The sequence below is a fragment of the Leptidea sinapis genome, chromosome 13, assembly GCF_905404315.1.
Source record: "Leptidea sinapis chromosome 13, ilLepSina1.1, whole genome shotgun sequence".
Classification (NCBI taxonomy): domain Eukaryota; kingdom Metazoa; phylum Arthropoda; class Insecta; order Lepidoptera; family Pieridae; genus Leptidea; species Leptidea sinapis.
Window position 1 is genome coordinate 7,381,879 of NC_066277.1, and position 27,272 is coordinate 7,409,150.

The window sequence follows — 27,272 nt, forward strand, 5'->3', positions numbered from 1 at the left end:
TACAGGTTTTTTTCCGATTTGGATAGGCAGGGAGACCAACACGAACGCTGAAGGTGAGTGCAGTTTCTGGACTAGATAGTATAATTGTTAATAAAACAATTATGTTATTTGAAACACTCCGAGAGAAAGGTACCATATTTTGTTTTGTAGATTGGGGTATAGTTTTGAAAATCATGTGGTGACAGTGCAATTAATTCGTTTGTGCCATGATATTTTATGGTTTTAGCTGTAACGTAAGTCAACATGAAAATTGTTAGAGAATTAAATTGGCATTTGGTGGTGAATCTTCATGTTCTAGCTCTGTGGTTAAGCGATTTACAACGACATGTAATTTAACGATAAAATCTCTGTGATGAGTTTTGACTGCTGTTACCAACACTTATATTGATACCATACGAAAAGTGATTGAAACTGTTTAAAAATTCGTATTGTATTAAGTATTTACATACTAATCTGCAGTAACTGTTCCTTGGTAATATCTAAATTTGCCGAAAAAAGAAGTTACCATTTACCTACCAATGCTAAGACTTTTCTTGACTTTCGAAGGCTTCATAATAAAAGACTCATTCAACTGATTGGCTTTTTCTTTCAGGTTCAAAGAAGTATTCAGGTTTCGTCACCGTTGACATGTAGCCAATGACTGTACTCTGTTGTTAATAATATAACAGCGAATGATTTAAAATGATTAATTGTTTAGTTTCTTGCAGTTTCAGACTTAATTAAGCAGCTAAACGAATCATTTGAAAACTCAAAACAAAACATTTTTGACCACGATTTGGTTCGAGCAGTTTGACTTTTAAAACTCACCCTCTGCTATAAGATGGCCCCGCTCGGTTGGATCATAGAAAAGAAAAACTTCGATAGTCTTCTCAAATATTTGTTGACAACTATAACTAGACAGTGATGTAATGCGTGTGACATTGTCGTAGCTATAGGTATTCTTCCTTGAACATGAACCGGGAAGGGACGGGTTAGTATCGGTCATTCCCTTCCTTATTTGTCATCATCAACACTAAACAGTTTCCGACAGGAAAGGGAATGAATTTTGTTGACGTTAATGGAAATATTCTACAATGCCGAGTTGGGAATTAATATTGTTTGCCGTTATTATCTATATTACCAATTATTGTTCAAAGTTTTGTCTAGAGCTCTTACTTTTTCCAAATAGACAAACAAACCTCAAAAGGCATCTTAATACATATTATATGTTTTTAATCTTTTGATTGAATAATATTCACTTATGAGCGACGTATTGTTTTTTTAACGCATTTCTAGCTATCTTACACTTTTACGTTTTACAAATTCTGATCCTGAATCTAGGGGTGAGGTCCTGGTGATCTGTAATTCAGGGTCAACCTACTTCAGACACCAGCTCCTCACAAATACCAGCTATTATACTTCTGTACTGTTTTAGTTACAAATATCTTTTGTAAGTAGTAATAAACAAATATTATTTTGAATGTTTTAGAACCTGGTGATGCTGGTACATTTCCTAAAATTTTAGAATGTAATTTTTCTGACTCCCTACAGAGAATGAGCTCCGTGTCCAGTTTGTTGCTCATCAGAAATAGTCTGCCACACTTAAAAACTGAAGGCATCATACTATAATATACAATGTATTAAAATAAATAAAAAATTGTTACAGAGTTGGAGGAGTTACAAGAGAAACCAATAGTTGTGAGAAGAGTTCTTCATGCACATTTGTATCCATTCAGTTTATGGCCTCTTCCAAAATTTTCAAATCAAGGTACTTATAAATCCTGATTATCAGTTTGTGTAGCTGTTTATATAGGTAGAGAAACAATTACTGAAGTTATTGTTACCAGACATAAGTTTCTGGCCTTGAGGTGGAGAGTGTAAGGTCCCTAAATCGTATCTGTTCAGGACTGTAACAGCCAGTACTTAGATGATTAAGCATTTCTTACGAAATGCTCATCTGTAGGGTGCCAGATAATACAATCTCTAGATATCTCGTTCGCTCTATCCTGAACTCCTCCTCCAAAATCCCCCCTTTAAAATATATTCAAAAGATGTAGAAAAATCCCACATCTTATAATTATCATTAACTTTAGGTTTGGCGTTATCGGGTCACACTTGTGAAAAGTACTAAAGAACTTGATTTTATATCATCAAATATAACAGTGAAAAATACACACTTCTTCATTTAATTAAGTTCTAGTCAAATAAAATCCGTATTCTAGTCAAAGCGAAGTCAGATAATATATAGACAATAAATAAAGTAATATTCTAATAATAATTCGACTTAAGCAATCAGTTGTTCTTTGTCTTGTATAAGATTAATAATTGATTAAACATGAAGAGATCATGATGAAATCTGTTACTTTCAAAACAGTTTCAAATTGGCTCAGACTTGGTTATAGCTGACTTGACTATCGGGAGTCATTAAATTATTTAATCGTAATAAATTTTAAGCATTATATTTAATTAGCTGTTTATATTTTCAGATAACGAGGACTTTGACGAGTATCACATAAGAAGGATAAAACGGGTACAAATACAGCAGAATAATAGATAATATTCTGTTTTATATTAATCAATTAAGCGAAGGAATGATATACGTAAAGAAATTAGACATAATTAGCAATTAAAAATATTTTTATAATTTTTTTATCACAATTTTGTCGATGACATATCTGTCAATTTTGTTGAACGATTAACCAAAACATGAAAATATTTTAATAAGTGATTTATTATCATATTTATAAACATTTGTAAGAAAGAATTGTTAGTTTAGCATGCAATATTTTATAAAATTTATTGAATTTAATTTTCCAGTGGTTAAAACAGGCTTTGAGGCTGTACCTGTACATAAATAATAATAAGATGTAAATAAAGCATTCAAAAAACTTAAAGTACATATTGTTTTATTAAAACATCAGAACCCTAATTCAAGTTCTTCTATATTTAAACAAAAATGGCGGGAATAAGTGTATACACTGAAGTTGCTACAGAAAATATAACAGGCGCCATTTTTTATTGATTGCGCATGCGCTAAATGAAACATTGTACAAGGGGAGTAGTCGTAAACTCTGCTGTGCAAGGGTTTGCAAACCCATGTATTTAACAGTATTAAGTTGCCGAAATGAAGCTAGTTTTTGTGTATTTACTTCTTAATTTTGCCTACAGCTGCTTTGGTAAGTATTTGTAACTAATTTATGTTATCTACATACTTATAGTTCCATTTATTAATAGCCTTAGGTTTACATTTATAGTTTCTTTCCTTTCGTCTTCTCTTTCTTATACAAAACCATTTTTTTCATTATCTTGAAATGGGAAACCGATGAGGCTGATTTAAATTTAGATTTGTCTAAAATCGATTCATAATAACTGCAGGAAAATAGTACTTCATTAACTATTTATTTTTATTATTATGGTTCACTCACAGCAATATTTTTACAGGTTTATTTCTCAATTTTGGATCACTCGTGATCTATTATCGTAGATCGATCAATTTCTCTTCTTATTTTTACAATGCTTAATGACTCATAGGAATATGAACCTCATTCTAGAACTATCAAGTACAAATTATGCTCATAAAGTTCATGACTAAAAAAAATTCCGTACAAATAGAGGTTCAGATAATATTACTGATAATGTTGGCGAAGAATCAGCACCCAAAAAAACGCGCATTGAACGCAATTGTAGTGCCGCTAATTTTTGGGGTTTTTCAAGAATCCTGAGCGGAATTACATTGTAATGGGCAGGGCGTATCATTTACCATGAACTGAACGTCCTGCTCGTTTTGTCTCTTAATTTCATAAAACAATAATAATAATTGGCTTTTCTATACAAACAACCCGTTAATACTATATCACTTTTGTGGTGAAGACGAGATATTATTAAATTTATATCAGAGCATGCTTCTTGAAAGGTTCCTTCGAATTTAGGAGAGAAAAAATTGAAAAGAGAATAAATATAAGCTAGCTGTGGAAGTGATCGCCTCTTCTACTCTCTTGAAATATCACAGGGATTTGGCAGCGTTACCAGCCTTAGATATTGGAAGGTTGCTTTAATTCTTTTTCTAGACTCTAAACTAGATAAGCTATATATCTCAGTCCCATCAGACCACCATTTTTCACCACATAATTTCTAAGTCTATCACTTTGTCGTGTCATCATCACGTCTTGCCAACTATTCAAATTTAATTTGTACCAAAATTTAACGACAATGCGACTATGCTTAAAAAAACTAATTGTTCAGATTTGAAGGAGCGATATCTCAAGTCAACTTCCTAATATGCAATTATTGGGGTTGGTCCGGTAGATAGAGCCACAACCAAGAGTTGAACAAACATACCAAGATTGACAGACCATGTGGCATGCGGACGGTTGGGTTAGTAGGAAATGCGCTGGTTCGAATCCCGCATCATCCATAAATTTAGGTACAAATGAAGTTTGTATACTTAATCCCAGCTCGGAGTTTCCCTGCGAGATCGAATCAGAAATGAGGAGATCCGTAGTAGAAACAAAGTCACCGACATAGCACAGATGGTCACATAGCTCAACGGTCAGAGGGCCGTTGGGGGAGTAAAGTCCTCGAATGGCGACTACATACTAGAAGACGTAGTGTTGGTAGACCCCCCACAAGATGGACCGACAATCTGGTCAAGATCGCCGAACACGTTGGATGAGGGCAGTGCAGGACCGATCGTCATGGCGATCTTTGGGGGAGGGCTTTGTCCAGCAGTCGTCTTTCAGCTGAGTCCTAGAAGTGAACATAAATTGTTTAGATCCTACCAATTGTTTTCAGGTGTCAAGCTTTTAGAGGCAAATCCGGATGTGAAGCGCTTGTACGATGATCTCCTTAGCAACTACAATAGGCTGATACGCCCAGTTACCAATGTGTCTGATATTCTCACTGTCCGTCTTGGCTTGAAGCTATCGCAGCTCATGGAAGTTAATCTGAAGAATCAAGTTATGACCACTAACTTGTGGGTTGAACAGGTAGTTTATATTTTTTTTATTGCCAATTTTTAGTAGACAATTTTTGTAGAACATAAAATTTTAGCATTTGCAAAGAAAGGGAATCGTGCTGTTTATTCCGGTCTTTCTAACCTTCATAATTTCGTGTATGTATTCATAATTCTGGGAGGTTGATACCTTACAATTTAATATTACTAGGGTTCTGCACAATCTTTCCTTAAAGTATAGATAATTCTGCTAACTGTGCAGTTGTCAGTTTGTCTCCAGCCTTGGAACATTGTATGCAGTAAAATCAAAACAATTAAACAATAAAAATTTCTTTTAAAAATACTAAGCTTTAAGAAGTAGTTTATGGACAATCAAGCTTCAAGCAGATATATTGCAAGAATAGTGGTCCTAAGATAACTATTTCCCTGGCGTAATTTTATAGGTTTTATGAATGAATGATTTCAGAAATGGTTTGACTACAAACTGCAATGGAACCCTGACGACTATGGTGGTGTTGAAATGTTATACGTACCGTCGGAACACATCTGGCTGCCTGACATTGTACTGTACAACAACTGGGATGGTAATTATGAGGTAGATATAAAAATTTCCACATAAAATTTTAATTATATTAACCCCGTTAACGTATTACCATGTGCAATAAGAATATGGCCGCCTCTTTGTGTTGTCATAGTGATGTCATATCCAGGTAGACATTGAAGTGTTACAATAACCAATCGAAAGTATCGTTTGCATACTGGTGTCTTCCGAATAAAGTCAACAGGCTTGCTACTTTTGACACAGAGTGTATTCTAAGTATTTCAAGCACACCACCAAAACAATACTCTTTGTGTATTCTACTAAGTTGGATGTCAATAACTCAACCTGATAAGGTTTTTTTTATTATTCTTTAAGTCATTGACGTCATAGAATCATAAAGGTTATAATATGATAACAGAAATCGTAGAAATTTTGGGACATGCTATATCTCAGTAACAATCTAGGAGCACGGCCGTAACCCTGCCAAGTCGAGCAAATACAAGCGATACGGCCATACCATCCTTTTCTCGAAGCAGTTAAAACTATTTTCGACCCTCCTTAACTTCGTTGTGGATAAAACTAGAAGTCTGAATTTATACCAAGCAGGCATTGTATAAATTCGGTATATTCATTAAAAGTAGTTTTAAGACACTTCTAGAAGACATAGAAGCTTGTTATATTGTATAAATCAACGGAAAACCAATATATTTGGGAATTTCGGTCTATTTATCTAGATATTATTATATGAGATTACAAAGTTATTTATACAGTTGGTGTTTGTGTTGCAAGTTTACGTGGAACTTTCGAGAGTCACAAGACTTAAAAGGAAAAAAGTTGGATAATTTACAAAAAGAAATAAGCTGCGTTCGAAAACATAATTTGTAAAAGAAACCAAGTCTAGCAATTCAGGTCTTCTACCTTTAAAAGTTGTGAGACCCATGTACATAGGTACAAGTCGGCCAATTTAATATCAGATTATCGCAAATAGAAACAATTCAAAAATATATGTAACTACCTGGTAAAATCGGTTCACCCAGTCCAAAGATTTGAGATAACAAACATAAAAAAAACTTTGACAAATTGAGAACCTCCTCCTTTTTTGAAGTCGGTTAAAAATATAACATAAATGTCCTCAAACATTCGAAGTCCATAGTAAATCTCATCATAATTAGTAGGCTAGCTAAAAAAAAAAGTAAAAGAGTTTCAGACGGATTAGTCATTATCATCATCAGCCGGAAGACGTCCATTGCTGGACAAAGGGCTCCCCAAAAAACTCCACGACGATCGGTCCTGCACTGCCCTCATCCTACATATTCCGGCGATCTTGGCCTGATCGTCGGTCCATCTTATGGATAGACCCAGACAGATTAGTTACTTTCATATATTATATTATATTAGTATATAAACATTGTGTTCCAAATAATACAATATTGGTTAATAATGTGAAGTAAACAAGTTTATCCAAATGACGTGTTGGTTAATAGTGTGAAGTAAACAACGCAAGGTTTTACCTGGCAAACGTTGTTTTGCCATATAAATTTTATATAGTGATAAATTTCATATGGTTCAAAGTTGAAAGTTTATAAAGATTTAATTGATTGTTATGACGAAAACGTGCAATAGCACATCCTCGTTATAACTTCTATTCACTCATACGTGCGTCCGCCATATTGATTGTAATTGCCATGGGCGTAGCGAGGATAGAGTAGGGCAGAAAAAGAAAAAGCTAGACTATATGGTTTAGTCATAGTTTCTTAACGTGAGAGTATCTCACATTGGTTATAGTGGAGGTGAGGTAATCGTTTTTAAGCAAAATAGAACTAAAGAAATAGCTTTGTCACACCTTCTTTGCTCAAAGAGCGATCTGCGCGGTTCTTTACAACATCTTTTTAATACTTCTCATACAATTTCGTCTTTTGTTTTGAACAATTTTTGATCTCGTATCACGATACGGGCGACAGTTAGTCCCGAACGGAGCACGGTCAATTGTTATTGACAATCGCTGAGAAGAGGCACAAGCATTTCCTCTCATCCCGCTCCAATGGCGTTCGGGTGTTTTTATGAATCTCCTATAGTGGGGGGGGGGGGGACTTCTTCAAGTGTCCGTGCGTAATACGTGCTTTGATTCTACTGTAACAATGATAGATTAATAATTTTTAGGTAACATTGATGACGAAGGCTACTCTGAAGTATACGGGAGAAGTAAACTGGAAGCCTCCGGCGATTTACAAGTCGTCCTGTGAAATCAACGTGGAATACTTTCCTTTCGACGAACAAACATGCTTTATGAAGTTTGGCTCGTGGACTTACAATGGAGCTCAGGTTAATTACTTTTCTGTTTAAGTAGGATTTTTTTTCAATTATTTAACACACAGATTTTCAACGAATTAAATAACAAGATCCGAATTAAATAACATAAACGTATGTTAGCCTTTTTATTTCATTACAAAGATAGCACCGTGAATTATAATAATCAAATGGTGACATAATAATTATTAAGAATATCCAAATTTTTGCAAAAATATAATAATTGTGCTCGGCGGCCATCTTGGATTTCTTTGTGTTTATTTTTATGTATTTCCAGGTAGATCTCAAACACATGGATCAGTCTCCCGGCAGTAGTCTTGTACACGTGGGGATTGACCTTAGTGAGTTCTACTTGTCGGTAGAATGGGATATTTTAGAAGTACCCGCAACAAGAAATGAGGAGTACTACCCTTGTTGTCCGGAACCTTTTTCTGGTATGTCCTCACTGAGTAATATTTTAAAAAACACTTGGGTATCACTTTTACTTTACACAATGCCGTCTTCTCTTGGTTTTAATATATAATTCCCACAGGATGAGTTAGGGACAGGCCATCATCCTAGTGTCGTTATACGGAAACACTTTAAAGTAGTTCTTTAGTTCTCTCCACTGACATTACGCGGACGGTTATGAAAGTTTTTCGCATTTATGGGTGTCTAATATTATTTTAATTATTGGCCTTATGAGAAAGCTCATGGTCGCTTTGAGGGCACTGGAGAGGGCTACGCTCGGAGTTTCCCTGCGAGATCGAAACAGAAAGGAGGAGATCCGTGGGAGAACCAAAGTTACCGACATAGCCGCAATGATTGCGAAACTGAACAGTAAGCAGGGCTCATAGTTCGATGGACATAGTTGGGGCAGTAAATTCTTCGAATGGCGACTACGTACCGGAAAATGCAGTGTTGTTAGGTCTCCCCCCACAAGATATGCCGACGATCTGGTTAAGATCGCCGGAATACGTTGAGGGCAGCGCAGGACCGATGGTCGTGGAAATCTTTGGGGGAGGCCTTTGTCCAGCAGTGGATGTCTTCAGGCTGATGATGATGATGAAGAATATTATTTTGGAATACCAAATATATATTTAGTATGCATGAAATTAAATATCATAGTAACTTCGATACAGTTAATCCTTGATTTATATAACCTTAATTTATTATTGATCAATTTGTGTATCAATATAAATAATGAGAAAACTTACAAAAATGTGTAAATAATTTATGTTTCCATTTACAACACATCAATTAGATTGAAGATTATAATAGTGTCCCGATTACAAGCACATCCAACATTCCATTTTTAAGTCTTAGAATGACAAGCACAATAGTTCTTTTATAATAAAAGAGGCAGTAAACGGGCAATTGGCATCTGATGGAAAGTGAAACCTCCTATCCTCAATGCCAGAGATAAGTCGAATCGGTTCGGGAATACTGCAGGTGGCAGTTGATTCCCCAAAGTGGCTGTGCGAGCTAAACAGTTTTTTTTTGAAAATATCAGACTTAATTGCATTTTCACTTGATACTCGATACTCGGTGGTCGGTTGTGGCTGCTGGTAATGAAATATGAACATCTCCCTTTCTATGTAGGTAGGTACTCCCTGGGATATTTTTTGCACGACGTCTTCAGCTGTGTGTGTATTTCGCGTGTAGCATTGGTTCTAGCCTTTGTAAGCCAAATGCAAGGCGGCGAATTCTACACACAACCTTTAAATATAGTTGTATAGGACTTCTCACGATAAATTATGGCGAGGAATCCTTTCCTTCATCGTCAAACATCTGTACCTACATAAGTACATATGTTTGACGACATGTTGTACATCCATATTACGAAAAACGAAAACGATGGTATGTGGCGAGAGGTGATCGATTCAGCGATTGGATCAAATGTAATGTCCCTAGACTTAACACTACCGCCGCTCTCACTGTCCGTAAAATATGAAGTAACAGTTGCAGAGAGATTCTACATGTCTACGCAGATGCATACAATTTTCAAGAAATGAATGATGCTGCGGGTTATATAAGTAAATGGATCTTATACTGGACATACTAAGATATTTATACGTCTAGACGGAGCCTCTTGCTGCTAGAAAACCGATAAAAACAGGCCAGGTTTAATACTTTAGTGTGAGTGACAAGCTACGTCATACACTCGCGATTAACACACACTTGTATGACACTGTGTTAGTGTGCGTGCATTGCTCAACATAGAGGCTATTACAAAAATTCAGTTTTTTTCGACGCGTTTTCACAGCTGTCATGGTCTATCTAGACGTATGAATGATGTAAGACTGGATAAAATTTAGAACCCCATACTTCATCCTCCATATATATAAATTATAAAATTCTATTACTTAGTAAAAATATTGTTAATATGGTAGTAGTAATCCAAATATATTTATAAACCTAGAGCTAACTGTGTCCATCTGTAACACGTGTTTCTGGATGGACCCGTTAGCTCTGGCAGCAATTATCTCTAGGATGCTGCTTTAATAATATTTAGTCACAAATAAAATTTGAATACTAAATTTTATGAACGGGGACTCGAACCCATGACCTCTGGCGTTCCGTGTCAGTGTTCTGCCAACTGAGCTTACCTTTCAAGTGACGTATCGTCATAAAATCTTGTATGCTTTGTTCAACTCTCAGGTTGTGGCTTCATCTACACTACAGGATCTAATTTACAGTTGATAACCTGCTCAACCCCAATATTTATATATTGGGAAATTGACTTGAGATGGCGCTCACTTCTACGATTAATACACAAATAAAATTTGAAAACAAAATCTTATGAACGATGCGGGACTCGAACCCACGAACTCTGGCGTTCCGTGCCAGTGCACTGCCAACTGAGCTAACCGTTCGAGTGATTTTATTTATGTATTAATCCTAGAAGTGAGGGCTTTCACTAAAAACATAACAAATTGTTTATATGTAGTCACTTTAAGTATAAATTATAAAAACTAATAATTTAGAACAAACAGAAGATAACATTTATTTAATTGTTTCAGACATAACGTTCAAGTTAACGATGCGCAGAAAGACCTTATTCTACACAGTCAACTTGATCATTCCGTGTGTCGGTCTCACCTTCCTTACCGTTCTAGTATTTTATCTCCCATCCGATTCCGGAGAAAAGGTAAATATGTCGTGACGTCATTGGCATTAGATGTTATTTGATGTTTTTCCATTGAACTACTTTGCGTCAATGTTAAAGCGTCCTTTTCTAAATTATTGGGAGGGAAAACTAAACAGATCATTACAGTTAGTATGCAGAATCATTTTGTGATCAATTTTTAGTTTTCCTTCTGAGTAATAGTCGCGACAAAATTTTGATAAAAGACACCAAAACTATAAATTCCTAATAATGATCTTTTAGATATTTGTAACACTAGATATTATATAACTTTACTAGCTCACCCGAGAGACGTTGTTCTGATCATAATCAAAAAAAAAAAAACTTTTGCATGTGGAATTTCGTTCGTTTCGTTTCGTTCCCGATCTCTACTGGGCGAAAGAAATATTCTTACCAAATTTCAAGTCTCTACGCCTTATGGTTCCAGAGATATCGTGATGAGTCAAGGTAAATATATATATACTAGTGGACCCAACAGACGTTGTCCTGTACACATGTCTTAAATTTGAAAAATGGGTCCAGCCGTTAGGAGCAGTTCACTAACATACACATGAGCAGGAGAATTATATTATATGGGCGGAATTGAGAATCTAAACCAATCTCAAATTCACTGAAACAAAGAAAAATCGGTCCAGCCGTTTAGGAGGTAGTTTAATTGTGAATCTAAACCATTTTCGAATCCACCTGAAGACACACACCAATCTCAAATTCACTGGAACACACAAAAATATCATCAAAATCGGTCCAGCCGTCTAGGAGGAGTTCAGTGACATACACACGCACACAAGAAATATATATATAAGGATATATATATATATATATTGATATACCTTGACTCATATATATATATACCACCTAAATATATTTAGGTGGAAATCTCTTATATATATAGATAAGCAACGACTGATTATGTATTGTACTGTTATTAATTTTAGTATTTAACTCGAATCTTAGCAAAAAGTAGAATGACATATACATGGATTTTATCCGTTCAGTTAAAGATATTATAAGGATGATTAGAATTTCAAAAATTCGTTTGGAAGAGTAAATAACTATCTGGTACCTGGAAACTCCTAAAACAACTAGCATGATAGAGGAAAAGTCCCCAGAATTTGAAAGTGTTAGTGCCACTAAAAATGAAACTGTGTTCTTCTTTCATGATATTTCTTTCAATATTGACTCAATTTCTATACGGTTTATCTGTTGTTGGAAATTAGGAAAGGTATTGAAAAACTAGACAAGTTTAGATAATTAAAAACCGCATCTACTAACTGTGAGCGCTCGACAAAATATGAAGACTCTATGATAAGTATAATATTTTAAAACCCCTTATTTAATGTTTAATTCTTACCTAGCATAACAAATCTAGGAGTTTTGTCTAAATTAGTATCATAAAAATATGCAGTAATCGTACCTATAACGCGGTAGCCTTATAACGCGTTTTCAAGTATACGATTTTAAACTCTCGTATAACATGAGAATTCCTGCATATAACGTGGGAATTGCCCACATACAATTATGTACTGTGAAATTTATAATGATTTGTACAGTTCATAATTAGCTTCGCGTACCTTTGCACTTGTGTCAAAGGTGTTATAACAAAATTAAATTATTTTATTAAATTTGTGTATTAAAGACCTTAATAAAATAGTAAAACTAAGCAAACAATTGGATAAACATGTTATGAATTGTGATTAATTATTAATCTATTTATTCAATTACATCTTATTTTATACATTTATATAATATACAACATATTTATAATTAAACAATATTACAAATATAAATATAAAAAATGGAGTCCCGCCGGCGTTGGTTCAAGACAAGTCCGCCGGTGGTTAGGGCGACAGACTGAGGAACTTCCGCATGATGCGTGCCGTTCCCAAAACAGCTGCTTTCTGTAACTGACCCTTAATCCAGTTATTAAGCGAGAGCCTCTTGAGATGATGGTCGAGGCTCTTTGCTATAAGACCGTTTACGGAAACGACTACTGGGACATTTATTGTTGAATCAACATCCCACATGTCAGTAACCTCGTGTGCCAGGTCTAGGTACTTCCACAATTTGTCTTTTTCAGCTTTCACAACGGTGATATCAACAGTAAATGCCCTACACTCTAACCGATCTACCAACACAATATCAGGCTTATTAGCTAGGTGGTTGGGATTGATCAGTGGTAGGTGTAGAGACTGTCACCTCAGAGCGTAGTCGATCAAGCGTAGCATCAGCCAACACGTTGTTCGTTTAATAAACCGCACTTGATCAGACAGTCGTTGGGTCGTAACGGTCATTCCTGGTTCAACGATCTGAAACAGAGAAAGTATTCGGGAACGATACGATAATGATTATCATTATTACGAATTACGACGTCATAAAAACATGTTATTATCAGCCTTAGCCCGTTGATATTAGCCCTGCAACGCATTTTTCTATAACGCGGTTCCGCGTTACAGAAAAATGCGAAGTAAACCTGTCTACTATCTATGTACACTCCGGTAAATAATGCATTAGTAAAATGAATGGATATTTATTATAATTAAAAATAGACTGTCGCAGTTTCATTAAATAATCCGTTGTAACGACAACATAAATATTAATAGAAGCTATTAGTTTTGGTGTCTTTTATCACCCATTTCCAAGCATGAAAATTTCCATGACTCCTTTCAGCAATCCACCTTCCATCTCTTCCATTTATAGAGTCTTTTTTGATTCATTAGTTAGCTAAGTGGTTGTGATAGCATCGCGTTCGTTTGCGTCATTTTGCTTGCCATACTATTGTCTTTCCAAACTTTAATTAAACTGCTAAATTGTTTTTATTTGTGTTATTGTTGTGTAAATATAGTTTACTAAATAAGACAATATTTATCTTACATATTAATTTTTTGTTATATTACATTTGACAGCATGTAAACCCAATTAGTTGATAAAATTTGACGATTTTTGAATAAATATAACTGAATATTTTTATGTTATTTTTAAAATAAACAATTTTTACATATGAAGATAGCTTGGTGGATGATTTATTATCATTTTATAATATCTAGAGAATTGCATAAACCTAGGTAAAACTGAAAATGTTTAGAAAATGAAAAACGCCTTAATATAGAAAATTGCCAACACATTTATTGTTTTTCGAAGTAATCTTCGTTCCTCTCTACACATCGTCGCATTCGATGAAACCACTGAGAAAAGCAGTGGGCCCATTCTTCCTTAGTGGTCCATTCTATGGCATTTTCGTACGCTTTCACCGCATCTCCAGGGCTCGTAAAGCGAATACCTCGAATTTTATCTTTAGTTCTTGGGAATAAATAAAAGTCGCAGGGCGCCAGGTCAGGACTATATGGCGAATGACTCATTATCTCGAAACCTGCAATAGTCAACTATTCAACAGTCCGTTTTGCAGAGTGCGCTGAAGCATTGTCGTGGTGAAGGAGGATCCTGCTTCGAGGGCGCTGCTGTCGAATTTTTTCCAAAACAACAGGCAAACAGCGATTGACATACCAGTCTGCAGTAATTCGACCATCAGACATGAGGCAATCATCTTTTTTCCTTGACTTCTTCCTTTCTCTATCTTAGTTGGCCGATCTTCGAAAAGAAACACCCACTGAGCTGATTGTCTTTCGGGTTCGTCCAGATTTCATCACCTGTGACCATGTCAAATACAGCATTTGAGTTACCGCCGTTGAACTTATCTAACATTTGGCGAAACCAGTCCATGCGAAGGTGTTTCTGGTCGTCGGTTAAAGTATGGGGAATCCATGAGGTAAAAAGCTTCCTGACGCCTAGATGTTCGTGTAATATTTTTTGAACTTGACTCATACCAATGCCTAGGCTTGCCCGTATCTGCTGATAGGTCACTCTCTTGTTCCTCTATCATGCGTCGCACAGCACTGATGTTATCTTCAGGAGTCGCTGTTAAAGGACGTCCCTCACGCGGATCATCATTGAGATTGCTACGTCCACGCTTAAACTCGTTAAACCAATTGTAAATAGTGGCACGAGATGTAGTTTCATTAAGAAATGCTTATCGCAGCCTATCATATCTTTGCTGTTGAGTAAGCCCACAACGAAAGTCATAATAAATCATTGACCGAAAATTTTCTCGCGATAGGTTCAGTTTCACGTGTTACAAGAGTTTTAGATTTGCCGCCAATTCACAAAAACAAATGAATGCAATATACTACATTAGGTTACCAAAGAGTTCTAAAATTGAAATTCAAAAAAGTTTTCATTAGCAATATTTCTAACTAGCCAGTTCTAAACATTTTCAGTGTTACCCACGTACCAAAAGTGATCATAATGAACATACAAAGCACCCAAACAATTGTCTTTATGTAATTTTGAGATGAGATGAGATAAACACTCATTCGAGTCCGTCGCTCGAATATAAACAGAAAAGAATACTTATTACGTTTTTGTGAGATTTACCTGTTTCATAGTAAAATTATTTAATCCTGCATTTATTTAACATATATAATTATTTATTTTTAAATTGTTTTATTCATTAATAAATTAATATTTAATATTTGATGAAAATAAATAAGATAATAATTCAAGTTAAGGCGAATTCTACGCACTGTGGCAGGCAATTAAAAAAATGTAGTTTTTGCTTTTTACCTTAAAAGTAAACTATCTTAGTTGTGGTGGTTCTATGTTACGAAATGCCCCAATAATGCGCAGAATTCGACTTTACTGTCTATTTTACATTTAAAATTAATAATATAGTGGAAAGACAATATGATTAAGATTTGAAAAATTCAAAAAGGACTTCTCTCCCCTAGATCTCGCTCTGCATCTCCATCCTGGTGTCCCTCACAGTGTTCTTCCTCGGTCTGGCCGAGATCATCCCGCCTACATCCCTGGCGATACCCTTGCTCGGGAAGTATCTACTATTCACTATGATACTGGTGTCCCTCAGCGTCTGGGTCACTGTGTGCATTGTTAACGTCCACTTCAGGTAATGTTTCTCTCTCGTAGATATCGTTAAGCATCTCGATACTGGTGTCTTTGACGGTATTTTTCCTGCTAATGGCTGAAATAATTCCACCGACTTCACTGGCTATACCGCTATTAGGAAAGTATTTGCTGTTCACGATGATATTGGTGTCGCTTAGTGTGTGGATGACAGTATGCGTTCTCAACGTTCACTTCAGGTAAGTGTTGTGCCGAGTTCCTTCTGCAAACAGCACGTTATTAGTTGCAATAATTATGTTTTACTGAAATAAAAATTTACGTGCACCGCTTGTTATTATTTTAAACATATCAATAATGAATCAAGTATAGCTAAGTTGTTTTTAAGCCAAGTAATAAATTAATTATTTAAACGCTGCAGCTGATGAGATTCTTACAAATAAACTTGGTATAAATTTATGCCCGAGAATAAACCAAGAATATGCAAAATGTTCGTTATATAGCTGACAACACTGTCAATTATAATTCTCAAGTTTCTCGAATGTCAAGCAACCTTGCAAATAAACACAAGAAACGTTAAATACGTCCAAATAAACCAATCACAACCAAAATGTCTATTTGTAAACATTTAGCATATTATTATATATATCAGGTTTGTGATATACCAAGTTAATTTGTAAGGCCGTAAAAGTTTAAATATCTGATAAATAAATGTTTTTTACTATTACTAACTTTGGACTTTCTGCATACGTCATTGTCACTTAAGTATTTAAAAAAAGAAATAAAGTATTCAAAATTTTATATTGATCACTAATGTAAATATAAAAGTATTTTAATTTACATTGACAAACATACCAGACTTATTCATGTCTATGCGTATAAAGTTTACAAAAAGACATTGACATACTATAAACAACCAGACTCCAAATTACTTATTAAAAGGTCGTCAAAAATATCCGAGCGGCGTTGTATAAACGTATACATTAACTTATATAAATAACATTAAAACATTCGTTCAAATTAACACCTTATTTCAAGCCAGTAATATTCGAACTATTCTATACGAAATGTGCGAAAGCAGCGTCAGTCTTTTTCGCATATTTTGTCAGTATTATTTTTTGTTTTACCAACTGAAATGTCAATATTTAGCAAAATTATTAAAAACGTCAAGTTTGTAACATTATTTAGTTAATTTAAAGGGACACATACTTGAATTAAGACACTCCCTCCTTTTACAGTTTGAACATGGTGTTTTTTGGTCAGTTTTTCACAGAACACTGTGTAATTGCGTGACGTCGTATTCAAAGCGCGGTCACAACTGAACGAAAATTCTGCCAAATAGACGCGTAGGCTGAGTTTTGTTCCAAACAATTTTTGAGCGTGATTGTGAGTTGTTTATTGTACGTCAATGCAAAATGACAATACGAGTGAAATGCACAAATTAAAACAAAGCCAAAATGTTCCCACTGCTGTGTGATACTAAATTCAAGCTTGCGCAAATAGCAACCAAATAATATTAGCAAATAAAACACGTCGAGTACAGAATGTTGTGAGTACAAAGGCTTGATACATAAATCTATGCCTATTGTAACATTGGCATGCGATAGCGACAACAACTAGTAAATTATTGCCCGCAGCACTCGAGAGAATATCCTTTATTGAATGCATGTGTTATGCCACATTTTACAGCGAAAATTGCACTAACGTTTGGTTCAACTGTTGTAATTGATCTGTAAGTATATTTATGGGTAACTATACTTAAAAAATATGTTTTAATTAATTTAACTATTGGCTCATCTACCTTCACGCGGTATAGCCTCTTCAATTTTAATAAAATAGAAATAAAATGTTTAGAAACAATAGTAGCTCGGAATAATAAGCTATATAACACTATATGATCCTATATATAAGGAAAAATATAATTGAGTTTAATTAAAAACCATAATTTACATTAAAATACAACTTAAAACACGTAGGTAACTATAAAATATGAGTTAATAAAGTGACATATAAAACAATCTAACTATAAATGAATTATATGCAATCTAAACATATACACAAATCACGTCGTATAAGAACAAAATATGGAACATGTCACAAATTACACCGTAATAAGTTTTTACTGTTATATCTATACATTGCCGCATTTACTCCAGCTGTTTAGTGTATTCTTGGTGCACAAGTAGCAACGTAAAACAAAATCAACAAACAAACAAAAATGTTACGTATGTTGAATTTAGAACCCGATCTGGACAGTGACAGTTGACACATGACTAAGGAGAAAAGTATGCTTACATTTTCTTTCAAATCAAATCAAATCAAAATCACTTTATTCATGTAGGTCACGGAAATGACACTTATGAATGTCAAAGAAAAATTTTTCTTATTGAATCTACCGCTACTTCGTAAAGGGTTGAGCTAATGAGAAGAAGTAGCAAGAAACTCATTGCCACTCCTTTATATCAAGATTTACGTTTCCATCGATTTACAAATCATTTCAATTACAATATAATATGTAAAATGATGCAACAAACATACTCAAACGTCAAATAGTCAATGCCTTACACGAGTAAGTCAAAAAAGTAAATGTAAATTAATACAAAAGTTATTGAGTACAGTAGCTCCATAATCCACACATACCATAAATAAATAAAGGCATTCTGTGAGTATTTTATAAGCGATTATAAATAAATAAATATATAACTTTTAAGAATCTAAAACCGAGTCTCCGGCAACAGGATCATCCTGCCACCACAAGCAGTGCCCGTTCACGAGCATGACGCATGAGCCAGCAGCCATCGCCTCCCTCGACCATATTTTAGGGAAGGGACGACCCGTCCCATGTCGCCGCCACAAGCAGTGACATTTAAGCAAGAGAACTCAAGCACAACAAGAACGGAATCCTAATCTACATATCATGCAAATACTCACCAAATACCTCTACTTACAATTTGACAATTCTGCTTAAACTTGTAATTAATATTATATTTTTACTAACAGTAATCAAAAGCTTTAGGGTAATCAAATCAAAATCACTTTATTCATGCAGGTTAAGGAAATGACTTTTATTTTTATATCCACCACCTTTGAGGGTTGAGCTTTAATAAGAAGAAGTGTCTCTACTTACAATTTTACCATCATAATAATTATAAATACTATTATATTTAATTAAGGGCAGTAGCTTAAATCTTTAGAGCAATTCATACCCAAGCTTTCTTATCCTCTAAATAATCCATTAAATTGTAATACGATTTTTCCATAAGTTTATGTTTAATATATATAGGCTTCGAACTTGTTGAGGGACAATCCATTATGTTCTCAGGAAGTTTGTTATAAAATCTAACGCAATTACCGATAAATGACTTGTCGAGTCTACTACGCCTAGAAGTGGGCATTAACAGTTTATTTTTGTTTCTAGTATTAATATTATGTTTTTCATATACCTTTTCAAATTTATTGCCATTTTTATGAACATATACTAAATTTTCATATATATATATATATATATTGGTTAGAAACAGTCATAATTTTAAAATCTTTAAATTTAGATCTAAGCGTCTCTCTTGGTCCCATACCATAAATTGCCCGAACAGCTCTTTTCTGCAGCACAAAAATAGAATAAATATTAGCAGCATTACGCCATAATAATATACCATATGACATAATGCTGTGAAAGTAACTGAAATAAACCAATCTTGCAGTTTCAATGTCTGTTAAGGAACGAATCTTTTTTATCGCGTATGCAGCAGAACTTGGTCTACTTGTTAAGTTTTCTATATGAGGACCCCATTGGAGTTTGGCATCTAGCGTTATTCCAAGAAAAACAGCGGTATCAACTATATCTAATTTCTCGTTTTAAAGCTGTATATCGATTGACACTTGTTTAACATTAGGTAAAGTAAATTTAGCGCACTTCGTTTTATTACCATTAAGTAACAAGTTATTAGCTTCAAATCAGTGTACATCTTTAGTTTAAGCATTGTTAATAACATCAAAATTTGGTAAGCAACGGTGTATTTTAAACATGAGTGATGTATCATCAGCAAACAACACTATTTGATATTTATCCTTTCCAATATAATAATAGATCATTTATATAAACAAGGAATAGAAAAGGTCCTAAAATCGAGCCCTGTGGAACCCCCATTTTAACTATTGATTCAGAGGTCCGCTTTCCATTGAAATCTACCTTTTGTAGTCTAAAATTTAAATAGGATGTCATTAAGTCCAATGCTTTATTTTTAATACCGTAATGGTGAAGTTTTCTGACTAATATTGCGTGTTCAACACAATCGAACGCCTTGGATAAGTCACAAAAGATGCCAAACGCATCACGAGACTCGTCCCAGGCTTCAAATATATTATGTATGAAGTCAACACCAGCATCGGTAGTTAAACGACCCTGGGTGAAACCAAACTGTTTGGAGTGCAATAAATTATTATGGAAAAAATTACGAAGCAATTGATTTAAAATTAATTTTTCAAAAATTTTACTAAAAGTGGGTAGTACAGATATTGGTCTATAATTTGTAGGGTCAGTGGTACAACCTGATTTAAACAGTGGAACTACTTTACTATGTTTCATTAGGTCAGGAAATTCACCATATTCTATACAATTGTTAAATATTATAGCTAAATCTTGCGCAATAATTTTAATCAAAGACTTGACAAGTTTAACTGATATGCCACAAAGATCATTTGTCGCCTTGTTTTTAATAGATTTAAAAGCTTTTATAACATCAGAGCCCGAAACATTATCAAATTGAAAGATTTTATCACATTCAAAAATATTATCTTATAAAAAAATATTATATTATCAAAAATATAATCAAAAATAGTGAATGAGAGCTTTAAGCACACTTTTGCCGTTCCGCTATCGGACTGTGAATTATATATCCTTAAATGTGTATAGAACGTCATTGAATATATTATGTTAATTATATTATGTCAATATATTTATATTAAAGTGAAAATCATAATATTGTCACTGTGAGATTATAAGCGATATATTTGTCTATATATATAAAAGAGATTTCCACGTATATAGTCACTCATCACGATATTAGGATGTTTGGAACGATGGTAGGAATATTCTTTTCACCGAGTAGAGGTCAGCTAAGAACGGATTTTACGAAATTCCAAGTTATTTTTATTATGAACAGAATAATGTCTGTCGGGTCAGCTAGTTACTTATATATTTAAAAATAATAACCTAAAGTATATTTGTAGTGATAATGTAATCTATTTAACATATACAATTGGAACTAGACAAAATGGTGTATGTTGTAGTAGACATAAAAATTAATGAAACACATAAATTTTCATTGTTGACAACGGCCAGCAAATTGCCATATAAAACTAAACACCCTATTCCAATTTTATTAGGGCAGTTATGCCATGCTGTTCCATTCATTCGATTATAAAGCGTTAATTATGAACCATAATATTAAGAATTCTATTGGAATAAAATACGGTTTATTTATATATGTATGTACTCGTATCTTACCAAGTAAATTATACGTACTGTAATTTCATCGGTTCGGGAAGCTCCGTAAAATGTTATCGTCCAAAATACTACAGTGTCTCAAGACGAAGGTTTTTAACCAGTGTGTGCTGCCAGTGATGACATACGAAACACAGACGTGGTCGCTAACTATGAGCCTTATGAGGAAGCTCATTGTCGCTCAGAGAGCAATGGAGAGGGTTATGCTGGGAGTTTCCCTGCGAGATCGTATCACAACCGATAGTCATCGCGATCTTTAGGGCGAGGCTTTTGTCCAGCAGTGGACGTCTACCAGCTGAGATAATGATGCAAGCAATTATCACTATACATTGTATATCGGATGTTTCTTATAAAGATAACTATTATTTACAATTACGTACTCAATAGAGCGTGAGTCTCTCACACAATTTTTTTTCAAAAATAACATAAAGAAAAAATATTACATAAAGTTTAATTTGGGCTGTTTGTGTGCGTTATTTTCTAAAATTGGATGCGGTTTTAGCTGATGTAATTTGGCAAGCTTTCTATTACATTGAGTCTTTGAATATTAATTTCCTAATATGAGGTGATTGGGTTTGAGCGATCTAATTTACTGTTGATAAGCCTGTGATAAAGTATCGACTATAAATACATGTTAAAATGTACAAACACTGACTCTGCCGGCGTTGCAATTTAATTTATGACTCATATACTTTTTAACAACACTGCAACGAACGATTCTGCTGTGAAGCAAGTGAAGACCCAAACACATCCTACTGGAATTCGAGGCCATTGCCAGAATCAGGTTGAAGGTATTAAAGTACCTAAACTCAGAGGCATACGTTCCCTATTTAGTGTGGAACATGTGGAAATCGAGGCTGATTTCCACATGTTATTTTTAGGTAGTAGTTTTGAGGGCAGGCGCACTTGTGCAACATAGTGAATTTCAATCCCCAAATCTTAATAAAAAAATATAGCGTGCGTACAAAGTAAATACACATGTCAGAAGTGAAATTTCTTTGTGAAACGAATTCTCTAAATCTCGTTTATATTAATTAACCTAATTTGTTCTCTAAATACTAGTCCGTTCTCGATACTCGAAAAGCTGCTATGCAAATCGCAATACCACCATCCTCATCCAACAATGACCATGGACGTCAGTCAGCCGGCCGCAGTGAGAAAGATGACTAAAATAATTTGGAGAAAAATATTAAAAAAACAATATCAATTACTTAGTAGAATTATGTTATAAACGAGATAAATGTAAAGAATTAAAAGTTAACTATACAGTTTACTTTAAAATTATACACTGTGTTATTTGAAAGGTTTAGGTTTAAAGAACCTTTTGATGCCATTATAGTGTTAGCGGCAAAACGGCCATGATGCGGCTAAAGCGAGCTCCGAGAATAATGGCTGATCCAACGACAGCTGCAATTATCGCTGACATAATTTGTCGTGTATAGCTTAACGAGGTATTACGAGGAAAGTTCATGATATGCGCGTAATTTTACCAAAACTAGATGGAAACTATATCATTACTAATTAACAATAGTTTTTTTTACACACATAAAATTTAAAAACAAAATCTTTTTTACGCACATAAAATCTGAAAACAAAATCTTATGAACGATGCGAGACTCGAACCAAAGAATCTCGCGTTCCGTGCGAGTGCTCTCCCAACTGAGCTAATGATCTAAACATTATGATTAGCTAGAGGGACATCTCAAGTCAATTTACTAATATGCAAATATTGGGGTTATTATATTACAGGTTATCAACTGTAAAGTAGATCCTGTAGATGAAGCCACAACCTAAGAGTTGAACAAAGCATACAAGATTATATGACGATACGTCACTCGAACCGTTAGCTCAGTAGGGAGAGCTCTCACACGAAACGCAAAAGGTAGTGGGTTCGAGTCCCGCATCGTTCATAAAATTTTGCTTTCAGATTTTATTTGTGTATAAATCCCAGAAGTGAGGATTATCTTTTTAAAAACATAACAAATTGTTTAGTATATTTTTACTTGTGAATTTTAAACGTCATTTTAATTACTATTACTGTTAGAATGCTGTAACTTATTATATATCATTACAAACGAACTCTTTTAAATAAAACACTTTTATAGGACTAAAACGCATATAATTGTAACTGTGTTTTAACATTCGTTTTTGCGTAAAAGTTACTTTATTATTATTATTGCTAACCCGACATTTCGTGACCTTTTCAGAGTACGTTTTCACGGGGATTGCCTACTTAAAAACACAGTTAAAATTACACGCGTTTTAATCCTATAAAAAGTGTTTTATTTAAATGTGTAACAGTAGATAATAAAAAAAAATACTAAATGAACTTTTCTGAAATATTTGATATTTATAACGCTTTTAAACACGATTCATATATTGGATGTAGCACCTTACTAATTTGTTTTGTATATTACAGTCTTTGTATTTGATTTAAAAAAGTGGGTGTTAAGTATCTTGTACGTTCTTCTCACGAACTTTTATCGAACGCACGTCACGCACACTAAAGTAATAAGCCTGGCCTGTTTTCATGCGTTACATAACCGACTGAAAGAGGCAAAACGAATATATTATCGAAGCATTTAACCATCAGGTTGATTGTATTTTTTCGAGATATTCGAAGACTAGTGCCATAATCAAATCAAATCAAAATAACTTTATTCATGTAGGTCACGGAAATGACACTTATCAATGTTAAAAAAATATTTTCTTATTAAATCTACCGCTACTACGTAAAGGGTTAAGCTGAGATGAGATGAAGTAGCAAGAAACTCATTGCCACTCTTTTATATCAAGGTTTACATTTACATCGATTTACAAATCATTTCAATTACAATATAATATGTAAAATGATGCAACAAACATACATACAGTTGCTTAATATACAAACGTCTGTTTAGTCGAATCTTAAGATTCTTAAGGGCCTGCCTTCAAGATAATACGTTTATAATTTTCTCTATTTCTCATTATGTGGTCTGCTTTATTTTGATTATATTTTTGAAGGGAAACCTTCTTCTTCTATTTTGGCTGTTTAATGCTAATTCATGTAAAGTCGAGTCAATTAAGGGAGTGTGATTTATTTGAGAAAAGCTGACTAGAGTACTCTTTTGCTATGAAACAGGAGGAACAAATGTACGGGTCATCTCAAGTTATAATTGAATATATTATTACCAACAAAACAAGAGAGTTGTAATTTTGATAATTGATTGATAACAATAAATTAAACTCGAAGTGCAAATCAAGTTTAATGAAATTGTCCCTAAAATTTACAAAGAGCATGTATGAATAGTCGTCCAACATTTTCAAGTTAATTTCTGATTATTATTAATTAACCATTTTGTACTATTAACCTCGCCCTGTTCTTCAACCGTGTAAAAAATGATAACTACCAAAGTATTCCGATTTTTAGCATTTTCCTTGTTTCAATTTTAGAACGTACAAAAGAATATAAAAAACATTTCATTCATTCGTTTTTATAAACACAAATCTAACGTGTTACTCGGTAGTTTCATAGATTAGGGGAACCTGTTGTACCTAGGACAGTTTTTTAGATATTTATTTTTTATTTAAATTTGACGAACTGTACTCAAACCATATTTGAATGTTTTGAAAGGTCAATTATTTGAGTGTTCACCACCAAAATATTAAACATTTGGTTTAATAATTAAAACGAAAAAAGGGATTCATGGCGAAGGTACAACATACCCTATGTACCTAGAACACATTGAAAATTTGGTGGTAATTTATGGAAAATATAATTATTCTTAACTAAAACCGCTTTATTCGTTTAATTAACATGTTTAACAAAAATAACTCACAAACTCTGAACAAAAATAAAATGATATTCATAGTTTCTTTTTTCTAATGAGACATTTTTATATTTTCTTAAGAATATTATAAAACGTGAATGTGAAGTAATTTAAGGAAATATTCTCCTGGCCAAAGTACAACATCTAAATGTATCTTGGCCACCGACCAAGGTACAATTGATTGACAGTAACCGAGGTACAACACTACTCCAACTTCAACAAAACAGTGGATTTCAAATAATTTGGAGTTACTTATCTCATAACTTTATGATTGTTATAATACTAGTTAAAGAAAAGAACCTATGATTTATAAAACGTTTAAAACCTGCCGCCGAATTCCACCTTCGCACGACACGCCACAAATTAGGATATCATCCTCACCATCTGGATGTGTGGCAGTCCTCCACAGTGCGGTTTTCATGGAGCTTTCTTCCACGTACTACAAAGCTGTGGAATGAGCTTCCTTGTGCGGTGTTTCCGGGACGATACGACATGGGTACCTTCAAAAAAAGCGCGTACACCTTCCTTAAAGGCCGGCAACGCTCCTGTGATTCCTCTGGTGTTGCAAGAGAATGTGGGCGACGGTGATCACTTAACAACAGGCAACCCGTACGCTCATTTGTCCTCCTATTCCATAAAAAAAAAACCATCAGACTTCAAAGCATATTTAAAATACTTAATTTTTCCACAAGAAACTTTTTAACACCGGCTTAGTGGCGGTAAGTGACTACTTTCTTTTCTACTGACGTAGTGACATACAGAATACACAAGACAATAGATTATGACATGACACGGGAATTTTTGAAACCAGCCTTATAGCCTAGATACACATAGTGCCAAGGTTCAACAGGTCCCCTACTTCTGAATGAAATTGGGTATTGGTTAAGTCCTTTACCTTGTTATGGGGGCTGGGATTACGCCACGCCTCTACAGCCTCAATATAGAGTAACTTTAAAGACATTCTAAAAAGTATAGGGTATATCTATAAACTACATATTTTGACAAAAGCACCTAATAATAAGTTATAGACTTAATTTATTAACATTGATATATATTTGTCTTAATATTGTGCAACAATCTTTGAATTTGATTCGTACTAGAACTGTTGCATATAATTCTGTCTCAAACTTGTATTCTGTAAGTCGAATTTAAAAATTGAAATGTACAATATTATTTATGACTTGATTATGATAAAATCTACCTTGTTTGAACTGAATGCTTACTGTAGAAACGGAAAATTGTTAATTAATCAGCAATTTTTGAAGTGAAAACTTCTTTTAACGCGGTACGAATATTTTTAGATGAGATAAAGTCTCTGGAATCGCAACACCGTTACGAGACGCAGCTATAGTGTGCGCATATATGCATGTACATATAGCAGACCGCAAACGCGTCTAGATAAATAAAATGTAGATATATTATTACTATTAATTCAAATCAAACAAAAAAATTCTTATTTTAGTTACCGTGAACCTATAGTTTCTATTTTAGATTGTAATAATTTTAATGATAATGATATAAGAGCTGTCGAAATTGTTAACGATGATTCATAAAAGAATATTTAATGTATTTTAAATTGTCTAATAATTAATAAAATACAATTCATAAATAAAATGCAATTCATAATTCAATAACCTTGTACCCATCTAAACAATGTCTAACGCGCCAAAATAAGTTTTCATTTCTGTTGGCACTCCTGAAGTGCAACCCGTAATTTTTTATAGTATTAGGTACACTTTTTACAATAAACACTTAGCTAAGCACAAATCTAAGCCCATTTGAGGACAATGTACTATATCACACCATTGCACTTCTGTTTCACAAATCAATGAGCATGCATAAAATAAGAGTTTTATAGGTCACCTTCAACCCACACTATGTCACCGTGGATGAGGAAGGTGTTTCTACAGTTCATGCCGAAGCTTTTGATGATGAGGAGGACCAAGTACTCTTTGCCTGAGTATGATGACACCTTCATCTCCAACGGATACACCAACGAGCTTGATATGAGGTAAGTGATGCTTTCTATCAACAGTTATCTAAATAAGACGGTACCTAATAGAAATGTTACATTACAACTTGCAACGCTCCGGATATTGAGTGACTTGCAGCAATGATGTGTGAAATAATAATAATAATCATTT

The 27,272-nt window shown here is 34.1% G+C and overlaps 1 protein-coding gene across 3 annotated transcripts in view; it reads left to right on the forward strand.

Annotated features, from left to right (window-relative positions):
• Nucleotides 1-27,272, forward strand: part of LOC126967546 (acetylcholine receptor subunit beta-like 2) — a 102,442-nt gene that overhangs the window by 14,104 nt on the left and 61,066 nt on the right. Inside the window, exons 2-9 of one of the 3 annotated variants that reach the window (XM_050812069.1) lie at nucleotides 1,646-1,747; nucleotides 4,771-4,964; nucleotides 5,397-5,525; nucleotides 7,632-7,793; nucleotides 8,056-8,212; nucleotides 10,781-10,908; nucleotides 15,687-15,862; nucleotides 26,987-27,139. In XM_050812069.1, coding sequence (XP_050668026.1) covers nucleotides 1,646-1,747; nucleotides 4,771-4,964; nucleotides 5,397-5,525; nucleotides 7,632-7,793; nucleotides 8,056-8,212; nucleotides 10,781-10,908; nucleotides 15,687-15,862; nucleotides 26,987-27,139 — 1,201 coding nt within the window. Of the gene's footprint in view, nucleotides 1-1,645; nucleotides 1,748-3,037; nucleotides 3,156-4,770; nucleotides 4,965-5,396; nucleotides 5,526-7,631; nucleotides 7,794-8,055; nucleotides 8,213-10,780; nucleotides 10,909-15,686; nucleotides 15,867-26,986; nucleotides 27,140-27,272 lie in introns of those variants that run through there. The other 2 variants (XM_050812067.1, XM_050812068.1) reach the window with 2 other exon arrangements.